Source organism: Hermetia illucens, chromosome 3 (assembly GCF_905115235.1).
Source record: "Hermetia illucens chromosome 3, iHerIll2.2.curated.20191125, whole genome shotgun sequence".
NCBI classification, from domain to species: domain Eukaryota; kingdom Metazoa; phylum Arthropoda; class Insecta; order Diptera; family Stratiomyidae; genus Hermetia; species Hermetia illucens.
In genome coordinates this window covers 10137544-10156020 of record NC_051851.1, presented here as the reverse complement: position 1 = coordinate 10156020, position 18477 = coordinate 10137544, and the positions used below count along the sequence as shown (strand labels likewise).

At 45.9% G+C, this 18477-nt stretch overlaps 1 protein-coding gene across 7 annotated transcripts in view; it reads left to right on the top strand.

Moving 5' to 3' along the window:
• The window catches only part of LOC119651139 (dorsal-ventral patterning tolloid-like protein 1), a 729793-nt gene that overhangs the window by 226500 nt on the left and 484816 nt on the right, over positions 1–18477 (top strand). For all 7 annotated transcript variants that reach the window (XR_005249427.1, XR_005249426.1, XR_005249428.1 and 4 more), the window contains exon 4: positions 9357–10706. Coding sequence is in view for 3 of the 7 variants with exons in the window: in XM_038054535.1 (XP_037910463.1) it covers positions 9365–10706 (1342 nt within the window). In the remaining 4 variants the exon portion in view is untranslated. The remainder of the gene's footprint in view (positions 1–9356; positions 10707–18477) is intronic.

The window sequence follows — 18477 nt, the reverse complement described above, 5'->3', positions numbered from 1 at the left end:
GACCTCACAGTGCAATAAACAGGGGCAAAGCTCGCTGCTGGCAGAATCTGGTTGACGAAGTAAATGCGGACGCCTGGGGACTCAGTTACAAACTGGTGACCTGCAAAATCGGGGCTCAGTTAAGGCTGAACAGATGGACCGCATTGTACGGGCACTCTTCCCTGCGCACCCCGTACGGGATGATGACGTCGGCGCGGAGAGCACCGAGGACTGCCCACTTTTCCCTATAAAAGCGTTGGAACAGGCAGCCCTCTCTATGAAAAACAAGGAGGCGCGAGGACCCGTTGGTAGTCCAGCAGAGGTATACAAACTGGTATTCTACAGCGGCCGAACCTACTCCTCGGCCTATTTAACACTTGCCTGAAAGGGGGCCGTTGGAAGGTGGCAATACTTGCGCTGATTATCATTAAAAGGAAAGGCGACCCCGCTGCTTGACACTGCTGGAAAAGTGCACGAAAAGCTCAGCAGAAGTAGACTCGTTGAAGCGATACCCGCAGCTGGAGATTTATCTCCTCTTCAGTTCGGTTTTAGAGCAGGGAGAGCCATAGTTGATGCTGTCATGCAAGTCGTGTATACCTTTCGACGAGCGGACGACGAGCATATCTACCGAACTCCCCGTAACGCTTGAACTCAGAAACGCCTTTAATTCCGTAAGAAGAAAACACATTCTAGGCATACTAGAGGAACTGTCTGAGAAACCACTCCCTGCTCTATGAAAAGCTAGAGGCTCAGAGAAGAATGGTCACGCCGGGGTCCATCCTATAGCCGGACCTGTGAAACGCTTCCTATAATAGGCTACTCAAACTCGACATGTTAGAAGAGTCGTGCCTGGTCGGTTATGCAGATGATGTCACAACGCTTGCTGCCAGATGCACTGTCAAACAGGCGCAAAGTAGACTCAGCATATTGATGTATATTGTAAGCGTCTCGCGCAGGTATAGTGATGGGGAGCTTTGCGGGTGGGGTCTGCGTACCGCACTGTCTCTGAATCGGCCGTGATGATGAGGTAAGGAGCATCCATCTATCCATATACAAGTGGAACGGAGAAGAGCCAAGGGAGGTCGTTGCTCGTGACGCTAGACGAGTGGCAACTTTCCTGAAACTGGAAGCAGATGAGCTGTACGTCTTTGGTAACTTAGTTGCGTGGCTGAATCGGGAGCATAGCGAGACAATATTTCCTTACCGAGTTCATTGAAGTTTTCAGTCTTACCTACATACGATTGGTAAGGCACAATCTCTGGATTGTGCGTTTTAGAATGGAGTTGTGGACGACGCCCATCACATATTTTCTTCTTGTGGAAGGTTGGATGGCATTACTCAGCAGCTCTATTTAAACACAGGGTATCTTTCTCCGGAGACCATTGTCTTCCACGGGTGGGCGATTGCTCCCCAATCTGCGCATTAATATAGGAAAGATCTCCTCTGACTTGCATGCTTGAAAGAACTCAGCAAGCATGTGTGGCGGACAATTCACTGAGAATGTAAGGGCCTTATTCGTCATGCCGTCTGCATGTTGAGCTTTGTTAGAAAGAAGTTTTTTCCTGGCTGCAGCAGAAGTTATATCGCTTTCAGAGGTTTCAGGGGGCAGTCAACACACTTCCTTCACTGAGGGGAGAAAATTGGCCATGCCATGTTCTTTAAAACATTCTATCTTACTTCGTTGACTAGCTAGCTTCTAGGCCTCGTCTGGTTCCTTGCTTCATTTTACTTGTCACCTTCTGTTTCCATGTCTAGCTTGGCATATTTTTACGATGTATTGTATTATGTGGAAAGCTCCTTGTTATGGGCTAGCTGGTCTAGCCATAGCTTCATGACGATTTGCTTATCTATTGCTCGTGCATATAAACCTAGGGTCCTTCTCGGTTTTGATGATGGGTATACGTAGCCGTGAATCTGTTTTTCTATCTCCTCACTTGAGGGTTCACCTAATGAAATTAACTTCTAGCAATTAACTGGCTCATATAATCTTGTCGTACCTCCAAGACGCTGTTTTACCTGCTAAGCCATACTCCTAAGGTGAATGCAGGTGTAGTTTTGTCCACTCTGGGTTCATCTTTCATATAGATGTTTTAAGTGACCTTCACCTTCTTGTAAATGTTCGTGTACGACAAACTGTCTTTGGTGGAGTCAATGATTTGGATTCTTTCCTGCCTCTCTCCTTTTGACTTGGGTTTATCTATCGCCCCTATTGGATCATTGGAGGAATGCCTTCTTTTCCTAGACTCTCTTGTTAACTGGTAATTTGTTGGTAGTGTGGCGAGGAGTTAGTCTGCTACTAATTTCTTCCCGAATCCTCCTCTTTTCAGAGTTCACTTTTCGGCTTTTCTTTGGGCCCACTTTCAATCTCTTGCGACTACTATAAAGAATACTAATGGCTTTGATCATGTCTCTCTCTCTCTGAAAGTTCAATTGTTTCTCTTTAAGCAACAAGAAAGTAGAGTTCTCGACCGTTTTTGATCTTTTAACCTACTTCCTTCTAAGTATCGGGGTGACCTTTACCTTTCCATACCTTCACATCGGCGGAGATCCCAAAATAGCAAAAGCAATGTCTCCAAATCGGTCCATCTGCTAGTGCAGTGCTATGCCGAATCTGGTGGCATGGTCTCTTATACGCCAGTGCCCTGTGAAGACCGCCATAATCTGGTATTTGTTTGCATGCATCTCTCGCGATCGAGTTTCATTATAAACAGGACAAATTTTCCTTGACTCGGCGCAGATGGTGAGCTTCCGTCATCTGAGGTCCCCGACTGGTAAGTAGTGCGAATCGATTCCACCCATGTGACTGTTCCAGCCGAGCTGCTCATTTCTCTCAATGTTCGTATGACCGGGAACTCAGGCGAGCGTCTTTCACTACTGTCCAACCAGCCTAGAGGATGTCGCCGCAGGGTACAAGGCCTTAATGATCGCTTGGCTGTCGATTAGAATTGCTCTGTTATACTTGGGGCTCGGATCATACCGCAGCCATCAACAGGCTTCCAGTACCGCTAGTAGTTTCTCTTTAAATACACTGGCGACACCTAGGAGACCATATGACTCAAATATACTTTGAGTATCCGAGAAAACTCCCGCACCGACTCTACAGACCATCTTTGATCCATCAGTGAAGAATGCTGTAGCATAGCCTTGCAAATCGCCGCAGTTGTTCCACTCTGCCCTAGTTGGAAAGTTGACAGCAAAGTTTCTCGTGAAGTCGGCCAGAGACCACATTTCTTTGTAAAGGTCCTCTTGCAGGCATGGAGCAGGCATTTTTAACCCGCAGTTCTATCAATCTCCAATGTAGTTTCGGATCCAGATTGCACCCAGATACTTTACATTGTAAGGGAAGAACCCCATTGTCGGTTAGTAGGATGTTATCAAGGACCTCCTCCCAACCGTTGTATTTCTCCGAAATCGGAAAATAGAAGGATGGTATACTCCCCCTGTTAATTAACAATAAATTTGTGTTAATAATAAAATCAAGGAATGACTTACCTCTTTCGTTGATTTCCGAGTTGCTCCAAAGCATACGCTTTGCAGCTTATCAACAGGTGTCTCTTCTTTCCTGATTCGATGAATGGCAAATGTTACAGTCCTTCTGTCGGAGCTGTTCGGTTGTGAGTCATATAAGCCAAGCAAATATATACATTCTTCGCTCCTGACTGCTCCAGTTTGACCATGATTAAATCGCTGGAATTCAGGTCCGGACACAGAAAAATGTGCAGACTCTTCCTGACGAGGATACCTGCTCTAGGTTTGCCTCGATCAGGGTTTGTTTTTGCTGTGGAATAAATTACAATATTTGCTTTGGACCCCTTTGATGGTTCGGTCGCTTTCGGTCCAGGGTTTCTGACGTCCTTTTGAAGCCGATGTCTTCCTTTAGGAGCAAGGCCAGTAGATTGGCTGATGCACACTTCGAGTGTTGTAGATGTATCTGCGTAACCCTCAGCATGATCTGCTTACTTGGGAGATTCTTCAGTCCTTCTCGGATCGTCGATCCTCATTTCCTCCAACAGTTCGTTGGCGGCGTCGACTGGATTCAGGACGTCGTCTAGTTTTGCGGGGAGGAACACTTTCACCTTTGCCTTCCTGGCTCCGAACCGCACTTTGCAGTCGACCTTTTCCACTGCCCGAGGGCGCTCTTAATTTATAGGAATTAGAAAAGGTTGGCTGTTCACCTGAAGTTCTTACTCCTTGATAACTACCCAGTCGTCCATGGGACTCCTGAGGTTTTTAGGGCGCAGGGTTTGGACGAGCCTGTCCTTATCAATTCAGATCCTCATCAACTGCTGCTGAAAAAAACACTGGAGAAAGGACAGCCATCTTTCACATTGCAAGGGTTTTTGTTACATCGGTGTCGAGGTCCTTGTTAAATTTCCTTGTTCGCCCGTGACCTCGCGCGCTCCTATCTCTAATTTAAAACCATCCCACTCTCCACTATCCAGTGTAGATCTGCGATCTCTTCAGACTAGGAGGTGGAAGTTTAAGAGTCAAAGGATCGTCTGCAGTCGATAACTTCTTTTCAGAGTACTAATACAGGATCTCATGAAGGGTAGGCTTTCATTCTCACGGTTCGAGATATACAAGGGTGGATTTTGAGTTCATGGTGGCAACATAATTGCCCGCATGTACAGCAGTACGATCCTCAAACTCAACCTCAAATAGTAGAGGGAGAGGTGGGATCTGATCATGAAGTAATGTAAACTAGTTGGACATGACTTCCAACAACACAGACTTGTGCACACCATCTATCGCCTCCAGAAAACTGACGCTTCTGGTCGTAACATTACCTGGTTGTGATGGAATGCATTTGCGAGGTAGTAGAGCTGAAGAAGCAATGATCCAAACATTGAACTTTTATATCACATAGTAAGCAGCTGGCGTTGTTTTCGCTAGTCATCTTGGCCATGACTGCCCATATGACTCAGCTTGCATCGTTCCCGTGCGGAGCCAGGGCGAATCCTGTGCCTCCACATTACCCCACCCCCAGCTGAACTTGTGCTTCAGCCACAAACCCGACTCCTGACCCGTCAACTTTAGAGGCGCAATTCAAATCTCACGCGCTGTGCATTCCTTCTCTCCGAAATCGCCGTGCACCCCTTTCCCCGAAACCTTAGCTCCGGAGGCAAAAGGCTTTAACCTGGACACGGAGACGTTCTTGGGTCTGCCGTGCTCCCCTCTGTTCAGGGCTTCATATGGGTCCTCATATGGTGGCTACAAGGGCTTCCGGGAAGCATCCACGCGAACCAAGACATGTGTGCGCAGACATCCAGGTTTCTGGAGGTGTTAGCCCTCGTCGAAGAATGATGGGATGGCGGGGGTGATTTAAACCTTGCCACGGTGTCCTGAAACAAACGCAAAAACCCAAGGGTGAAAAGGCCTGACCTGATATCGAACACAGGGTCCCTGAGGAGTCCCAAATTCTCCCCATATACCAACTCGGGGGAACTGGTGGCAAACTCCTCGCGATGGGCTGTACGTAGACCAAGTAAAACGAAAGGCAGGACTTGTGATTACGAAGAGTCATAGTGTGCCATTATAGCAACCTCCAGTGTCCTATTACAGCATTCCAGCATCCCATTGCGGATGGTACGCAATCGTCCCATGGCGTTTGAAGCCCAGGAGTTTGCCAACTCCGAGAACAGGATAGACTAGAATTGCATTGACTTCGGCCGGAACTCCAAAGCGTGGGATCCATTCACGAAGAAAAGCCGCGGCGCACGATTGTGCGGAAATGTCGGCCAGTATTGCTTCAGGCCACCGCGTGAACCCATCGATAATTGGGAGGCAACACTTGAAGCCATGCGAATCTCGCATGGGGCCAATAATGTCGATGTGGGTGGTGTGGAAACGGTTTGTAGACTGAGGGAATGAGTCTACTCCTTTTTGTATGTTTTTGGTGACTTTGCACTTCTGGCATGCGATGCACTGCCTGGCCTAGGAGTTAACATCCTTAATCATTGAGGGCCAGAGATACTTGTTGTGAGAAACCAATTTGTCGTCAGAATGCCAGGGTGCGCAAGATCATGTACTGCATGGAATGCTTTCTCTTGAGAAGCGGCTGGAATATATGCCTTGGTCCCTTTTTGGAGGTCTTGCAGAGTAGTTTGGAGGTTGAGCCAAAAGGAGGAAACTCCCGAAATTTGTATTTGGAGTTGTCGCTGAGGCTCTGAAGCACCGCGTCATCCTTTGGTGCCTCGGTGATTGCCGAAAAACCGATCGTGGCAGGAATTTTAACCTCTAAACGCGTAACAAAGCGTCAGCAAAAACAGTGTCCTTGCCGGACACGTGATGGATGTCCGAAGTAAAGTGGCTTATGAAACTTAGGTGCCGGAATTGGCGAGGGGATGCTTTGTCGGGCTTCTGCTTAAAAACGAAGGTAAGGGGCGTGTGGTCCGTGAAGACTGTCAACGGCCTGCCTTCTAGGGAGTTTCGAAAGTACTTTATTGCCATGTACCCGGCTAAAAGCTCACGATCATAGGTGATGTAGTTCTGTTGAGCTGTATTCAATTTCTTATAAAAGAAGTTCAATGGTTGCCAGATTTGGTTCAACTTTTGGTGAAGGGCAGTACCTACTGCGATGTCTGAGGCATCGACGAATACGGCTAGGGGTGCATCTGTTTGAGGAAACGCATGGAGTGTAGCGTCCGCCAGCAGTCGTTTAGTTAGCTCAAAAGCCTGACGGGCCTCTGTAGACCACAGAATCACGCGTGAATCTTTGGTCTTGGGTCCAAACAAGTAGGCATTGAGGATTGCTTGATGTTATGCGGCTTTGTATAAGATACGACGATAGAAGTTTAACATGTCCAAAAACCTTCCCAGATCCTTAACCGCCTTAAATTGTGAGAAGTCTATGATGGCATGAACCTTGTCTGGATCGGTTGGATTCCATCAAGGGAAGTCATGTGGCCGAAAAACTTCACCTGCTTTTGAAGGAATTTCTACTTTTCAACGTTAAGTACAAGACCGGCCTCTAGGAGACGTTGAAAAATGCATTCGATCCAAATGCTCAGACTCAGAAAAAGAGGCGAAGAGAACGTCACCCAAGTATACGAAGATATGACAGCCGGTAGTGTGGTGCCATACAGCATGCTTGGCTGTCTGCGAGAGACCACTTCCGGTAGTTATGTTGCTGTATTTTTGAAGACGGGCAAGAATGCAAGGTACAGCTGTCGGCTTCAAAAATGATCGATCGATGACAGTAGAGCAGGTGGCAGTGAAGTTATGGGATCCCATAAGAGACCTATTCCGCAGATCCACTGGCAACCCATAGTGCCCTAGAAAGTTTGCGCCTAATATGGGGCTGCTGGAGTCCGCAACAACAAAATGCCATGAGAACGTTCGTCCAAATCGCAGAGTTGCGTCCACTTGCCTGTAGCCGTAAGAGTAAATAGTCGAAGAGTTTGCCGCCGCGATATTGGGAGAACTGAGGCTTCTGTGGCTGTGCCGATCAGATAATGACGCTTCCTCAAGGGATCATATATTATTAAGCGGCGTGGAGCTGCGTTCTTTATAGCCGCCGCCGGAACTTCCATCGAGTCCAGTTTTCTGAAACTTTGCTGACTCACTTACCGATAGTCGCTTTATGAGCTTGCCCTTTAATTTCGAGTAGGAACACTCCTCCAGAACGACGGCTACAAGTCCAATCGACTCCTTGTCTAGGTTGACGAGCGTGTGATTAAATCGTGTGGCATCAGCGGTTGGTAGATAGGCGTGCCACTCAGGTGGGTGAATTTCGCATCGTGTTGAATTATGCCACTTTGGGGTGGAGCTCAGAAGAATCTCCGCTAATCGGCTCCACACTGCAACGCCTCTCTCCCGGTATCGCGTAGTCACCACAGTTGTTGGTAAGTCTAGTTTTTTCAAGAGAAAGTATAGGGAAGGCTACATTTGGTAGCCTTTTCGGTGAAACTACGGCGGTATGCACTGGAATCGAGGGTTCTGATGGCCTACTGCCGGAGCACCCTTTCCGAAAGGCGGGACCTATACCGTGTTCTTGCTAGTCCTACTTCTCGAATGCAAAGAAACGATTGCTTCTGTCAATTCAAAAACCGTGGCTGCGCCTCCATGGCCCACGTGTCCAGAGACCTTCTCGATGCCGACTTTCCCATTACCCAACTGGATAGGTCCACGGTCACCAAGTGTAACGTCCGTCAGTAAGTGATTCAGTTTGGCTAAGTTACTGGCAGGCTTATGAGCTGTCCCTTCAGTTTCTTGTAGGAGCGGTCCTCCAGCACGTCAAGTTCAATTTTCCTGTGTCCTAGCCCGATAAGTGCATCTCCATGGTGACGAGGGCTATAGAGAATTGCACTTCGAGCTGGGGGAGGCCATGCTCCTATGTCAAAACGGTTGCACCCGTACTGTCATGGCAGTTATTGAGAGACCTGCCTTCATTCTATGTATCCATGGATATGTTAAGGCGAAACGAACTAACTCGCATTGCCCGATAGATTGTGATCCTTGAGACTCTTCGCTCCCAACAAAATGACAATTCGATGGAACGTCAGTCTTGCGGCTCACGCTAGCCGTTGGAAATGGATGCAGGACTTCTGTTCCTGACCTCTTCTCTCCCGCATTTACTCTTGCAACTATTGTTAAAGTTTGAAAAAAAATGGATACCTTGATATCATATCCAGGGTGCGAAGTAAGGATACGCATTTCAGATAAGTTGAAATAGGAATGAACTTATTCACGGTCTAATCGATTTAGAGCCTCGGAAGGATCTGAATAAGACATGGACGTGAAAGTTCAATCGAACTTTAATTAAATAAAACTTTTCAGTGCAGAATTCATTGTAATCCTTTTCAATAAATCCTTCTGTAGAAGCACAAGTGTTGGTAGCTTTTCTTGTTATATGCATATATGCGGGAAATATAGCACTCATGGGAACCTCAAGGACATTTTCTTTACAATGAGTTGTTGACTTCGCTATAAGGACGGTAATCTGAGAGTCCTTCGTTGAAAGCTTGTAATTCGATGTTGTCCTTGTTGGGAACTTAAACATAGAAAGCTTTATAGCAACTTCGACTCTGTGGAAAGTGATGTCCTTAAATTTGTATTGGATTTGTGAATATCCTTATGAACTTTTTTAGGAAGCTTGAGGAGTTTAGGCTCTGGTTCTTGCATGTGATGATTTGAGTGGTGAATTGGATTGGAAATGGTTCAAGTGTGTCCTTAATGTCCTTTGGCTAAGTCTGGTTCAGTCGGAGCTGGGTGTGTTATGTTGTTCTCAATCTGGTTCGGTTTAATGGAATGCATTTAGGAACTGCTGGTGTTGTTCGTGTATGGACGTTGATCAGGCATTCCACAACTATTTTTTGAATTATCCTTTTTACATTTCAGTTGAATAATAGAGTTTTTGTGGTCTCTTTCCCTTCCAGGGCACAACATGGCCTCAGAACTATTGTGCGAAACAAAAGAATCCCAGAAGTTTGAATTCAGCAAACACCAAGTCTGCTTCGACTATCATCGTCCCGCCCCCACGGGTCAGCGGCAACCTGAGCCATCACGAGGGTCAACTATTCAACAATCACGCTCTTCCCAGCATCCCCAGTTCTCAGAAACATCGAACGAAGCCGATTCGAAAAAATGTCACGAGTTTCCAGGTGATAGTTGTTTTGATAGCATCAATAATGAGGAATTTACTAGTGAGCGAGCGGCATCAGCACATGCAACAAACATTTTGGCCACGTTCAAGGACGAATATGCAATGGAGGGCAAAACGCGAAAACTTGTGCGATCGTCACCGGCGTCAAATTATGGAGATTTTAACGAAATTGTTTTTTATTGTAGTGAATTTCGCGGGGACATGGATTCGACGATCATTACATGCAATACAGGGAATCATAAGCAATGTTGTAAGAGATTACTATGTATCAATGGGAAAGTGGGAGGGGAGAGTATATCAGCAGCGGTCGAGCGTGAGAGCCAAATGTATACAGGGCAATGCCTTTGCCAGTGTTGCTTCACTGAATATTTTCAAAGCTGCCAAACGAATTGTTGTTCGCTTAGTAAAGACAAAGATGCTCACAACTATAACCTTTCTACGACGACGAATACTAAGAACCCTAATAATAAAAAAACATATAGTAAGGATAATAGTAGTTATAAAACGTTATCACAATGTCCGAATAAGTGTTTTGTTGAATTTTATTACGGAAATTTTAAAACGCGTTACTGTTGCTGCCAATGTAAATGTTCTGTTACTGCCACCACTTGGCCACGATCCAAATCATTATCAACATCATCATCACAATCATCAAATCTATCCTTCGTGTGCTCAGCGAAAGCGGTCAAACCACCACTGCACCAATGCACATCAGCCAGCGCGAAGTCAAAAGCCAAAAGGAAAGCTAAAGCCATGCTGCCTACAGATCCTAGAACAGCTAAAACAAAAAGTGTATCGCCAAAACCAGAGCAAGTCCATAACAGTAGAGATCCTCAAGAGATCCAGCAATATTGCTCCAAATCAAATCGATCACCGACAGTTACAACAACAACTGTTACCAATGAACGTCCATCCTCAGCATCACCTAGTGCAGCAACCAGCCTCTCAGCGAAATTGCACGCCTATCAACCGATCAGACAATATCATCAAGGAGACCCGGTTTTGTCGAAACTCCAAGAGATCAGGACGAGCACCGTGTACGCCCTGGGCGATCTGCAGAAGCTTTTGCGAGCTCTACTACCATTTTTCCTGCTCTTTAATATGCTGCCTCTACTTTATGCAGGTAAGTGATACTCCTTGAATGTTATTAAGTGATCCAGGATTTGATGATTTGTGGAAGCATGTTCCTGCGTAGGTTAGCAACAAGAAATGTCAAAAGACGAATGACGGCAAACAAAAACTTCAACGAAATTTACGAATTCTGCCCTTTGAAAAACTTTGTTTTTCGATTCTTTTCGAGAACTTCGCAAACTTTGAGCCACCTACTTAGGGTTCCTTGTAAAAAGTGGTAAAATATTACTGACATTGGTCTGTCTGTCAAAAGATATTGGTCCAGATATTAACAGAATGTAGGCTTTTTACCCACTAAAATCGTCTCCTATCCTCCATTCTGAAATCCATAAGAAAGTGGCTGGGATTATTATTAATCTCCATAGTTCTTTGACGGCGCGATGGTAGAGGGGGTAGAGCGTCAGCATCTGAATCTCGTTGTTCTGGGTTCGAATATCAGTCGCCATGCATGCAGGATAATGAAACTGCAGCATGGTCTCATCAGAGACTGTGTGGATACCCTATACGTCACTAAGGATTGAACAGGAAACACTAATAGTTCTCTTCATTTAGCACTTGATTTTGGTGGGCGTTCATCTCATTCTAACCACAGTCAATCACAGTCCATCATAGATGCGTGCAACCTTATCGAACAGGACGTGTATGGGTATCAAAGGGAAGGGGACGGAGCAGGTGGAATGGTCACGGTTCGGTCCTGTTTCTGATTTATGTTGCTACATGCAGACTTTTCATTGGCTCCTAAAAGGGATACAGCGTGTCAATTATAGGTATAGTTGTTTTTGATGGTACGATAGCTTTGATTGATGGGGCGTCAGTTTCACGGAATCGACGTCATGTCGCGGGTGCGAATCCCGACTGTAGTCGTAGATCTTTGCGATTGTCTAAAGGGATTTGTATAATGGACTTACTAAAGGCCTGAGTTTTGGAATTCTGGCTCGTCTCTCTTTTTTTAAGTATGGTTGACACAGAATCATTGCCTGTTTGCTGAAATGTGTTTCAGTACATTGTACGATTTTCCATGGAGCCTGCATTCATCCCCAACTATACTGTGCAATGCGTTTTGGAGAATTTTTCCAGGATAGTGGATTGTAATCAATGGTATACTCACCCATGGGGAGTTGCAAGCATTTCGTACGACCTATTCATTCACTTCTGCCTTTTGATCATCATCATCAACGGCGCAACAACCGGTACCCGGTCTAGGCCTGCCTTAATAAGGAACTCCAGACATCCCGGTTTTGCGCCGAGGTCCACCAATTCGATATCACTAAAAGCTGTCTGGCGTCCTGACCTACGCCATCGCTCCATCTTAGGCAGGGTCTGCTTCGTCTTCTTTTTACCATAGATATTGCCCTTATAGATTTTCCGGGTGGGATCATCCTCATCCATACGGATTAAGTGACCCGCCCACCGTAACCTATTGAGCTGGATTTTATCTACAACCGGACGGTCATAGTATCGCTCATAGATTTCGTCATTGTGTAGGCTACGGAATCGTCCATCCTCATGTAGGGGACCAAACATTCTTCTGGGGATTCTTCTCTCGAACGCGGCCAAGAGTTCGCAGTTTTACTTGCTAAGAACCCAAGTCTCCGAGGAATACATGAGGACTGGCAAGATCATTGTCTTGTACAGTAAGAGCTTTGACCCTATGGTGAGACGTTTCGAGCGGAACAGTCTTTGTAAACTGAAATAGGTTCTGTTGGCTGACAACAACCGTGCGCGGATTTCATCATCGTAGCTGTTATCGGTTGTGTTTTTCGACCCTAGATAGGAGAAATTGTCAACGGTCTCAAAGTTGTATTCTCCTGTCCTTATTCTTCCAGTTTGACCAGTCGGGTTTGGTGTTGTTGGTTGGTTGGTTTTCGGTGCTGACGTTGCCACGATATATTTTGTCTTGCTTTCATTGATGTGCAGCCCAGGATCTCGCGCCAATCGCCGCCTGCTTGATCTGGATGATGGCAGTTTGTACGTCTCGGATGGTTCTTCCCATGATGTCGATATCGTTGCATTTACCTCAGTATCACGGATCACTTTCTCAAGGGCCAGGTTAAAGAGGACGCATGATAGGACATCCTCTTGTCGTAGACCTTTGTTGATGTCAAATGGTCTTGAGAATGATCCTGCTGCTTTTATCTGGCCTCGCACAGTGGTTAGGGTCAGCCTAGTCAATATTATTTATTTTGTCGGGATACCGAATTCTCTCATGGCCGTGTACAGTTTTACCCTGGCTATGCTATCATAGGCGGCTTTAAAGTCGATGAACAGATGGTGCAACTGTTGTCCATATTCCAACAGTTTGCTGATTTGCCTGGAGTGAAGCCTCTTTGGTATGGGCCAATGATGTCCTGGGCGTATGGGGCTATCCGGCCTAGCAAGATAGTGGAGAATATCTTATAGATGGTACTCAGCAACGTGATACCTCTATAATTGCTGCACTGTATGATATCTCTGATATCTCTGATCTGATATGTTGTCCGGATAGCTGAGTGGTTAGAGCGCAAGGCTGTCGTACGGAAGGTCGCGGTTCAAATCTCGCTAGTGGCAGTGGAATTTGTATCGTGATTTGACGTCGGACACCAGTCGACTCAGCTGTGAATGAGTACCTGAGTCAAATCAGGGTAATAATCTCGGTCGAGCGCAATGCTGACCACATTGCCTCCTAGTGTACCGTTACGGTCTTGAATGAAGTGCTCTAACACACTTCAAGGCCCTGATCCAACATGGATTGTTGCGCCAATGATTATTATTATTATATTATTATGATATCTCCCTTTTTATGTATGAGGCAGATAATGCCTCGTTGTCAATCGTCAGGCATTGATTCGCTGTCCCATACCTTCAGCGCAAGTTGATGAACCACTTGGTGTAACTGGTCACCTCCATATTTAGCCGTAATTCCGTCGGCTACTGGCGACTTTTGACTTTTTAGCCGATGAATTGCACAGACTGTTTCTCCTAAACTTGGTGGTGGCAGTATTTGTCCGTCATCTTCAGTTGGCGGGACCTTCAACTCGCCGATGTTCTGGTTGTTCAGTAGCTCGTCAAAGTACTCAACCCACGGCTCTAATATGCCCATTCTGTCGGAAATCAGATTTCCCTCTTTTTCTCGGCAGGATGAGCATCAAGGTGTATAAGGCTTCATCCTGCTGACTTGTTGGTAAAACTTCCGCGCTTGGTGCGGTTGCTCCCTGTACTTTTCTAGTTCACAGACTTGTTGGTTCTCCCAGGCTTCCTTTTTCCGTCTGTGAAGTCGCTTCTCCGCTCGACGGAGTTCGTGATAAGTCTCTGCGCGTGCCCGCATTCTTTGAGAATGCAACATTACTTGGTATGCGGCATTCTTCCGTTCCGTTGCTAGCTTACATTCATCGTCAAACCAGCCGTTCCGACTCCTTTTGTGGCTGGGGCCAAGTATGTTTGTGGCTGTATCCATGATGGCGTTCTTCAGGTGATTGTGGAGATTATTTGTTGATGCTTCATCTCCAGGTTCTCGGTTGACTGCGGTTATTGCGGCATCCATTTCCATCTTATATATATCACGGAGTGTTTTATTGTGGATGGCTTCAGTGTTAACTCTCACCTGATTGTCAGAGGGGATTCTGGGTGGTGTTGTTATTCGAGCTCGGAGCACCATGCCAACGAGATAGTGATCCGAGTCTATATTGGCACCCCTATATGTTCTGACATTCATCAAGGCTGAGAGGTGGCGGCGTTCGATCAACACGCGGTCAATTTGGTTGAAAGTGGTCCCATCTGGAGAGGCCCACGTATGTTTGTGGACCGGTTTCCGCGCAAACCAGGTACTTCCAACAACCACTTCGTGTGACCCTGCTAATTGAATAATCCGCAGCCCGTTATCATTTGTTTTTTCGTGTAAGCTATGGGAGCCAACGTATCGCTTGAATACGGGCTCCTTCCCTACTTGGCTGTTAAAATCCCCAATACAATCCCCATACAATCCCCAAGTATGATTTTGATATCATATCTGGGACAGGCTTCGACGGTTCGTTCTACTGCCTCGTAGAAGGTATCCTTCTCCGACTCTGCAGTCTCCTCTGTAGGGGCGTGAACGTTAATGCGGCTTATATTTCTAAACTTGCCTCGCAAGCGCAGAGTGCATAGCCGTTCGCTTATGTTTTTAAAGCCGATAACAGCAGGTTTCATTTTTTGGCTGACTAAGAAACCTACTCCGAGCACGTGGTTTACTGGATGACCGCTATAATATATGGTGTAGTAGCTCTTCTCCAGGAAACCGGTCCCTGTCCATCGCATCTCCTGTAACGCTGTTATATCAGCCCTATATTGGGACAGGGTATCGGCTAGTTGCTCATCAGCTTCATCCCTGTACAGGGAGTGCACGTTCCTGGAGAAAATGCGCAAATCGGTAGTCCGTTGTCGGTGCCGGGTCCGTCGTTTTAAAGTCCATCCTGGCCGAGGTTCCTTTCGTGGCTCCGTAAGATCGGTTTTCCGTGTAGGGTTGTCGTCCCTACCCAACCCCCAACCTGGAGGACCAGTTGGTACAGTTCGTCCCGTTTTTAGGCGCGGGAGACTCGCCTTCATCCTTCTCCGTCTGCAGTTTTTCGTTACGAAAGAGCTCCCAGCGGTCACCACGTGGAGGTGGAGATAGGGTTTCTATGATAGCACTGTTAACAGAAGAGGCATCCAAACGTATATGAGCAAATGCGCAGAGAAACAAAAGGGTACGATAAAACGCGGAGGATGATCCAGGCAAACAATAGGTACTGAAAAAACAGTAAGTTTTTTCGGTTATTTTAAATTAGGAGGCTAAAACTTCAATAGGTGGGGAAAAAAGTCCCAAACATGATACCCCCGGCTGAGGCCGATAGTCAATCAAAAAGAACGTGACGGTTGAGCCAGAAAAGGATAGGAAAAAAGAGGTGATATGGGACTCTTCCATATCGTAGCCAGACATAATATCAATAGTTAAAAATTCATCATGATCCTAGACACTTTGGGAAAATATCATCTGGATCCGCAAGAACTAAAAGGAGAATCGCATGCAGTGACTAGAAAGTTTCCCTCGAAGGTAAAGCCAAAGGCTTCCTCAGCCGAATGAAAAGTATAGTTGGCGAGAGCACTGTAATACAGTAACAAGCATGAAGCCTCTATCCAAAGGCCTAGCTAGACGAGGTCACTTTTAAAACAGAAATTTACACTGCCTTAACAGGCCAGTTAAAGCTATTGGTTTTACCGGTGACATCTACTGTCAACCTTAGAAAGGCTTCTGGTGGCACAGAGACGGCAACCATCTAGCAGAGCAGCGGATAACCCTTCGGACGTTGGGAAGGTCAGTAAAGAGCAATACCTTTGAAGAGGCACAATAGAAAGGAGGGCTTCAATAGGAGGGACACAGCCGGTAGCGGAAAATATCCTGAGTTCATAAAAGGTTGTTTCAAATCAACATGAATCATTGCAGGGTGGTTCTGCTCTCTCAAACCACTTACGAAACAAAGGCTCAAGTGGTTATTAGCCAACCGCTTAAAAGCCAATAATATATGAGTAGACTTTCTCACTGGGAGAAGTGGAGGCGGCGCTTTATTGACAAGCATGGGTCACATCACACAGGAAGTAGCCTTCAACTATAAGGCCTACAAATAAGTTCTGTCGGTGTTTTCTTTAAATTTGAAGCCTTATTGTGAAAAATTGGTTATACATTCAAAGTATTGCCCATCGCTAGCCACAACTTTCTTCCATCTTTCAGGCAATTCATAGATACCATCGCGGAACAAATAGTAATCAGAAGGAGCAATGTCTGGAGAGTACAGCGGGTGGGGTAGGACTTCCCATTTCAACGTTTCTAGATATGTTTTAACGGGCTGTGCAACATGTGGACGAGCATTGTCATGTTGCAAAATAACTTTATCATGCCTTTGCTGGTATTGCGGCCGTTTTTTCTTGAGTTCGCGGCTCAAACGCATCATTTGACGTCGGTAGAGTTTGCCCGTGACCGTTTCGTTCAGTTTTAGCAGCTCATAGTATACCACACCCAGCTGGTCCCACCATATACACAGCATGATCTTCTCACCATGAATATTCGCTTTGGCCGTCGATGATGAGGCATGGCCGGGGTATCCCCACGTTGCCCGACGCTTGAGATTATCGTAATGGATCCACTTTTCATCGCCAGTAACTATTCGATGCAGAAAACCTTTCCTTTCTTGTCGTTGGAACAGATGTTCGCACGTGAAAAAATGGCGTTCGACGTCTCTTGGCTTCAGTTCATACGGAACCCAATTTCCGACCTTTCGGATCATTCCCGTTGCTTTTAAACGGTTGGAAATGGCTTGCTGAGTGACTCCAAGTGTTTTTCCAAGTTCTTCTTCCGTTTGCGATGGATCTTGGTCGAGCAATGCCTCAAATTCTTCAATCTTCAGAAATTGTTGGTCGTCCGGCGCGCCCTTCGTCTTCCAAGTCAAAATCGCCACTTTTAAACCGTCCAAACCACCTCTGACACATTCGCTCAGATAGAGCATGGTCTCCATAAACTTCCACCAAAATGCGATGACTTTCGGTTGCTTTTTCCTTCATGAAGTAGAACTCCCCGCAAAAACACATTATTTGGTACAAAATTGGCCATTTTCGTTGATGAAAAAAGTATTGTTGTTTACACTTCAATTAAATAATTTATACTGACGTTTGTGCCTATTGACAGTAGCTTTTCGATGAATGTTTGGAAATGTGGATCAATGGAATAAAAAACAAGCTACGCCATCTATTGTGAAAACCGACAGAACTTATTTGTAGACCTTATACATAGCTTCATATTAGCACATAGACTGTATACACGACCATTGGTGCTATGACTCTCCATGCCTCATATTGGTTTGAGGACATTCTGGACAAGCTGCTCTCGGACACGAAAGGACGGAGACCAACAGTCGTTGTCGACGACTTTAATAGGTTAGCGACAGAATGGGGAAGTTCACCAACGAATCCAAGAAGACGTTGTCTTCTGAAAGCGTTCACACACTTAAACATCATATTGACGAACGATGATTAGATTAAAACACCCAGACAAGGAGGGTCCAGTTCAGTTGTGAACCTGATTTTCCTTTGCTTTTCACTAGCTTGCGATATGTCCTCATGATGTCCTCGATGCCAATAAACATTACACTCACAACAATCTCCGTGTTTGACCTGAAAAACAAGTCAAGCCATTGGGTGACTGTGTATCCAGGAATGACGAACCCGTTTAACTGATCTAAGAAGGCAATTGATGAAAGGACACGGTACCAAGCCCACCTTCGGGGAGAGCCTTTTATATCAAGAAATGCATGCCGACGACATGCGACTCACCGATACCGAGAGGTTATTATTCCCCAAGCATAAGGCCTAACTGCTATTGGAATAGTGAACTACCAGATCTTCGGTCGACAGATCTTCGGGCTAGACGAGTAACCTAAAGAGTAAATGGGTAGGATTCTCCCGGAGCAAAGCCGTGAAGTCGGGTCTTAAAACGAGGCCAAACATGTGCGTCGAGCTGTTTGAAGCATGTTTGATGAATGGAATCTTTCCTAAAGTGTGGAAATACCAAAGGCTCGCGTAGTTATTTAAAGCTGGTAAATCTCCTGGTGCACCATTCTCGTGCAGATTTGTTTGTCTATTGGACACTATGTGAAGAATCCTGAAGCGGAATGATTCATAGCAAATTGCACTCTATTGTAGAGAGTCATCGAGGCTTATCCGATTGATAATTCGACATCCACACAACCAGACCAACCATCGCCGCCATCAAACTGGTT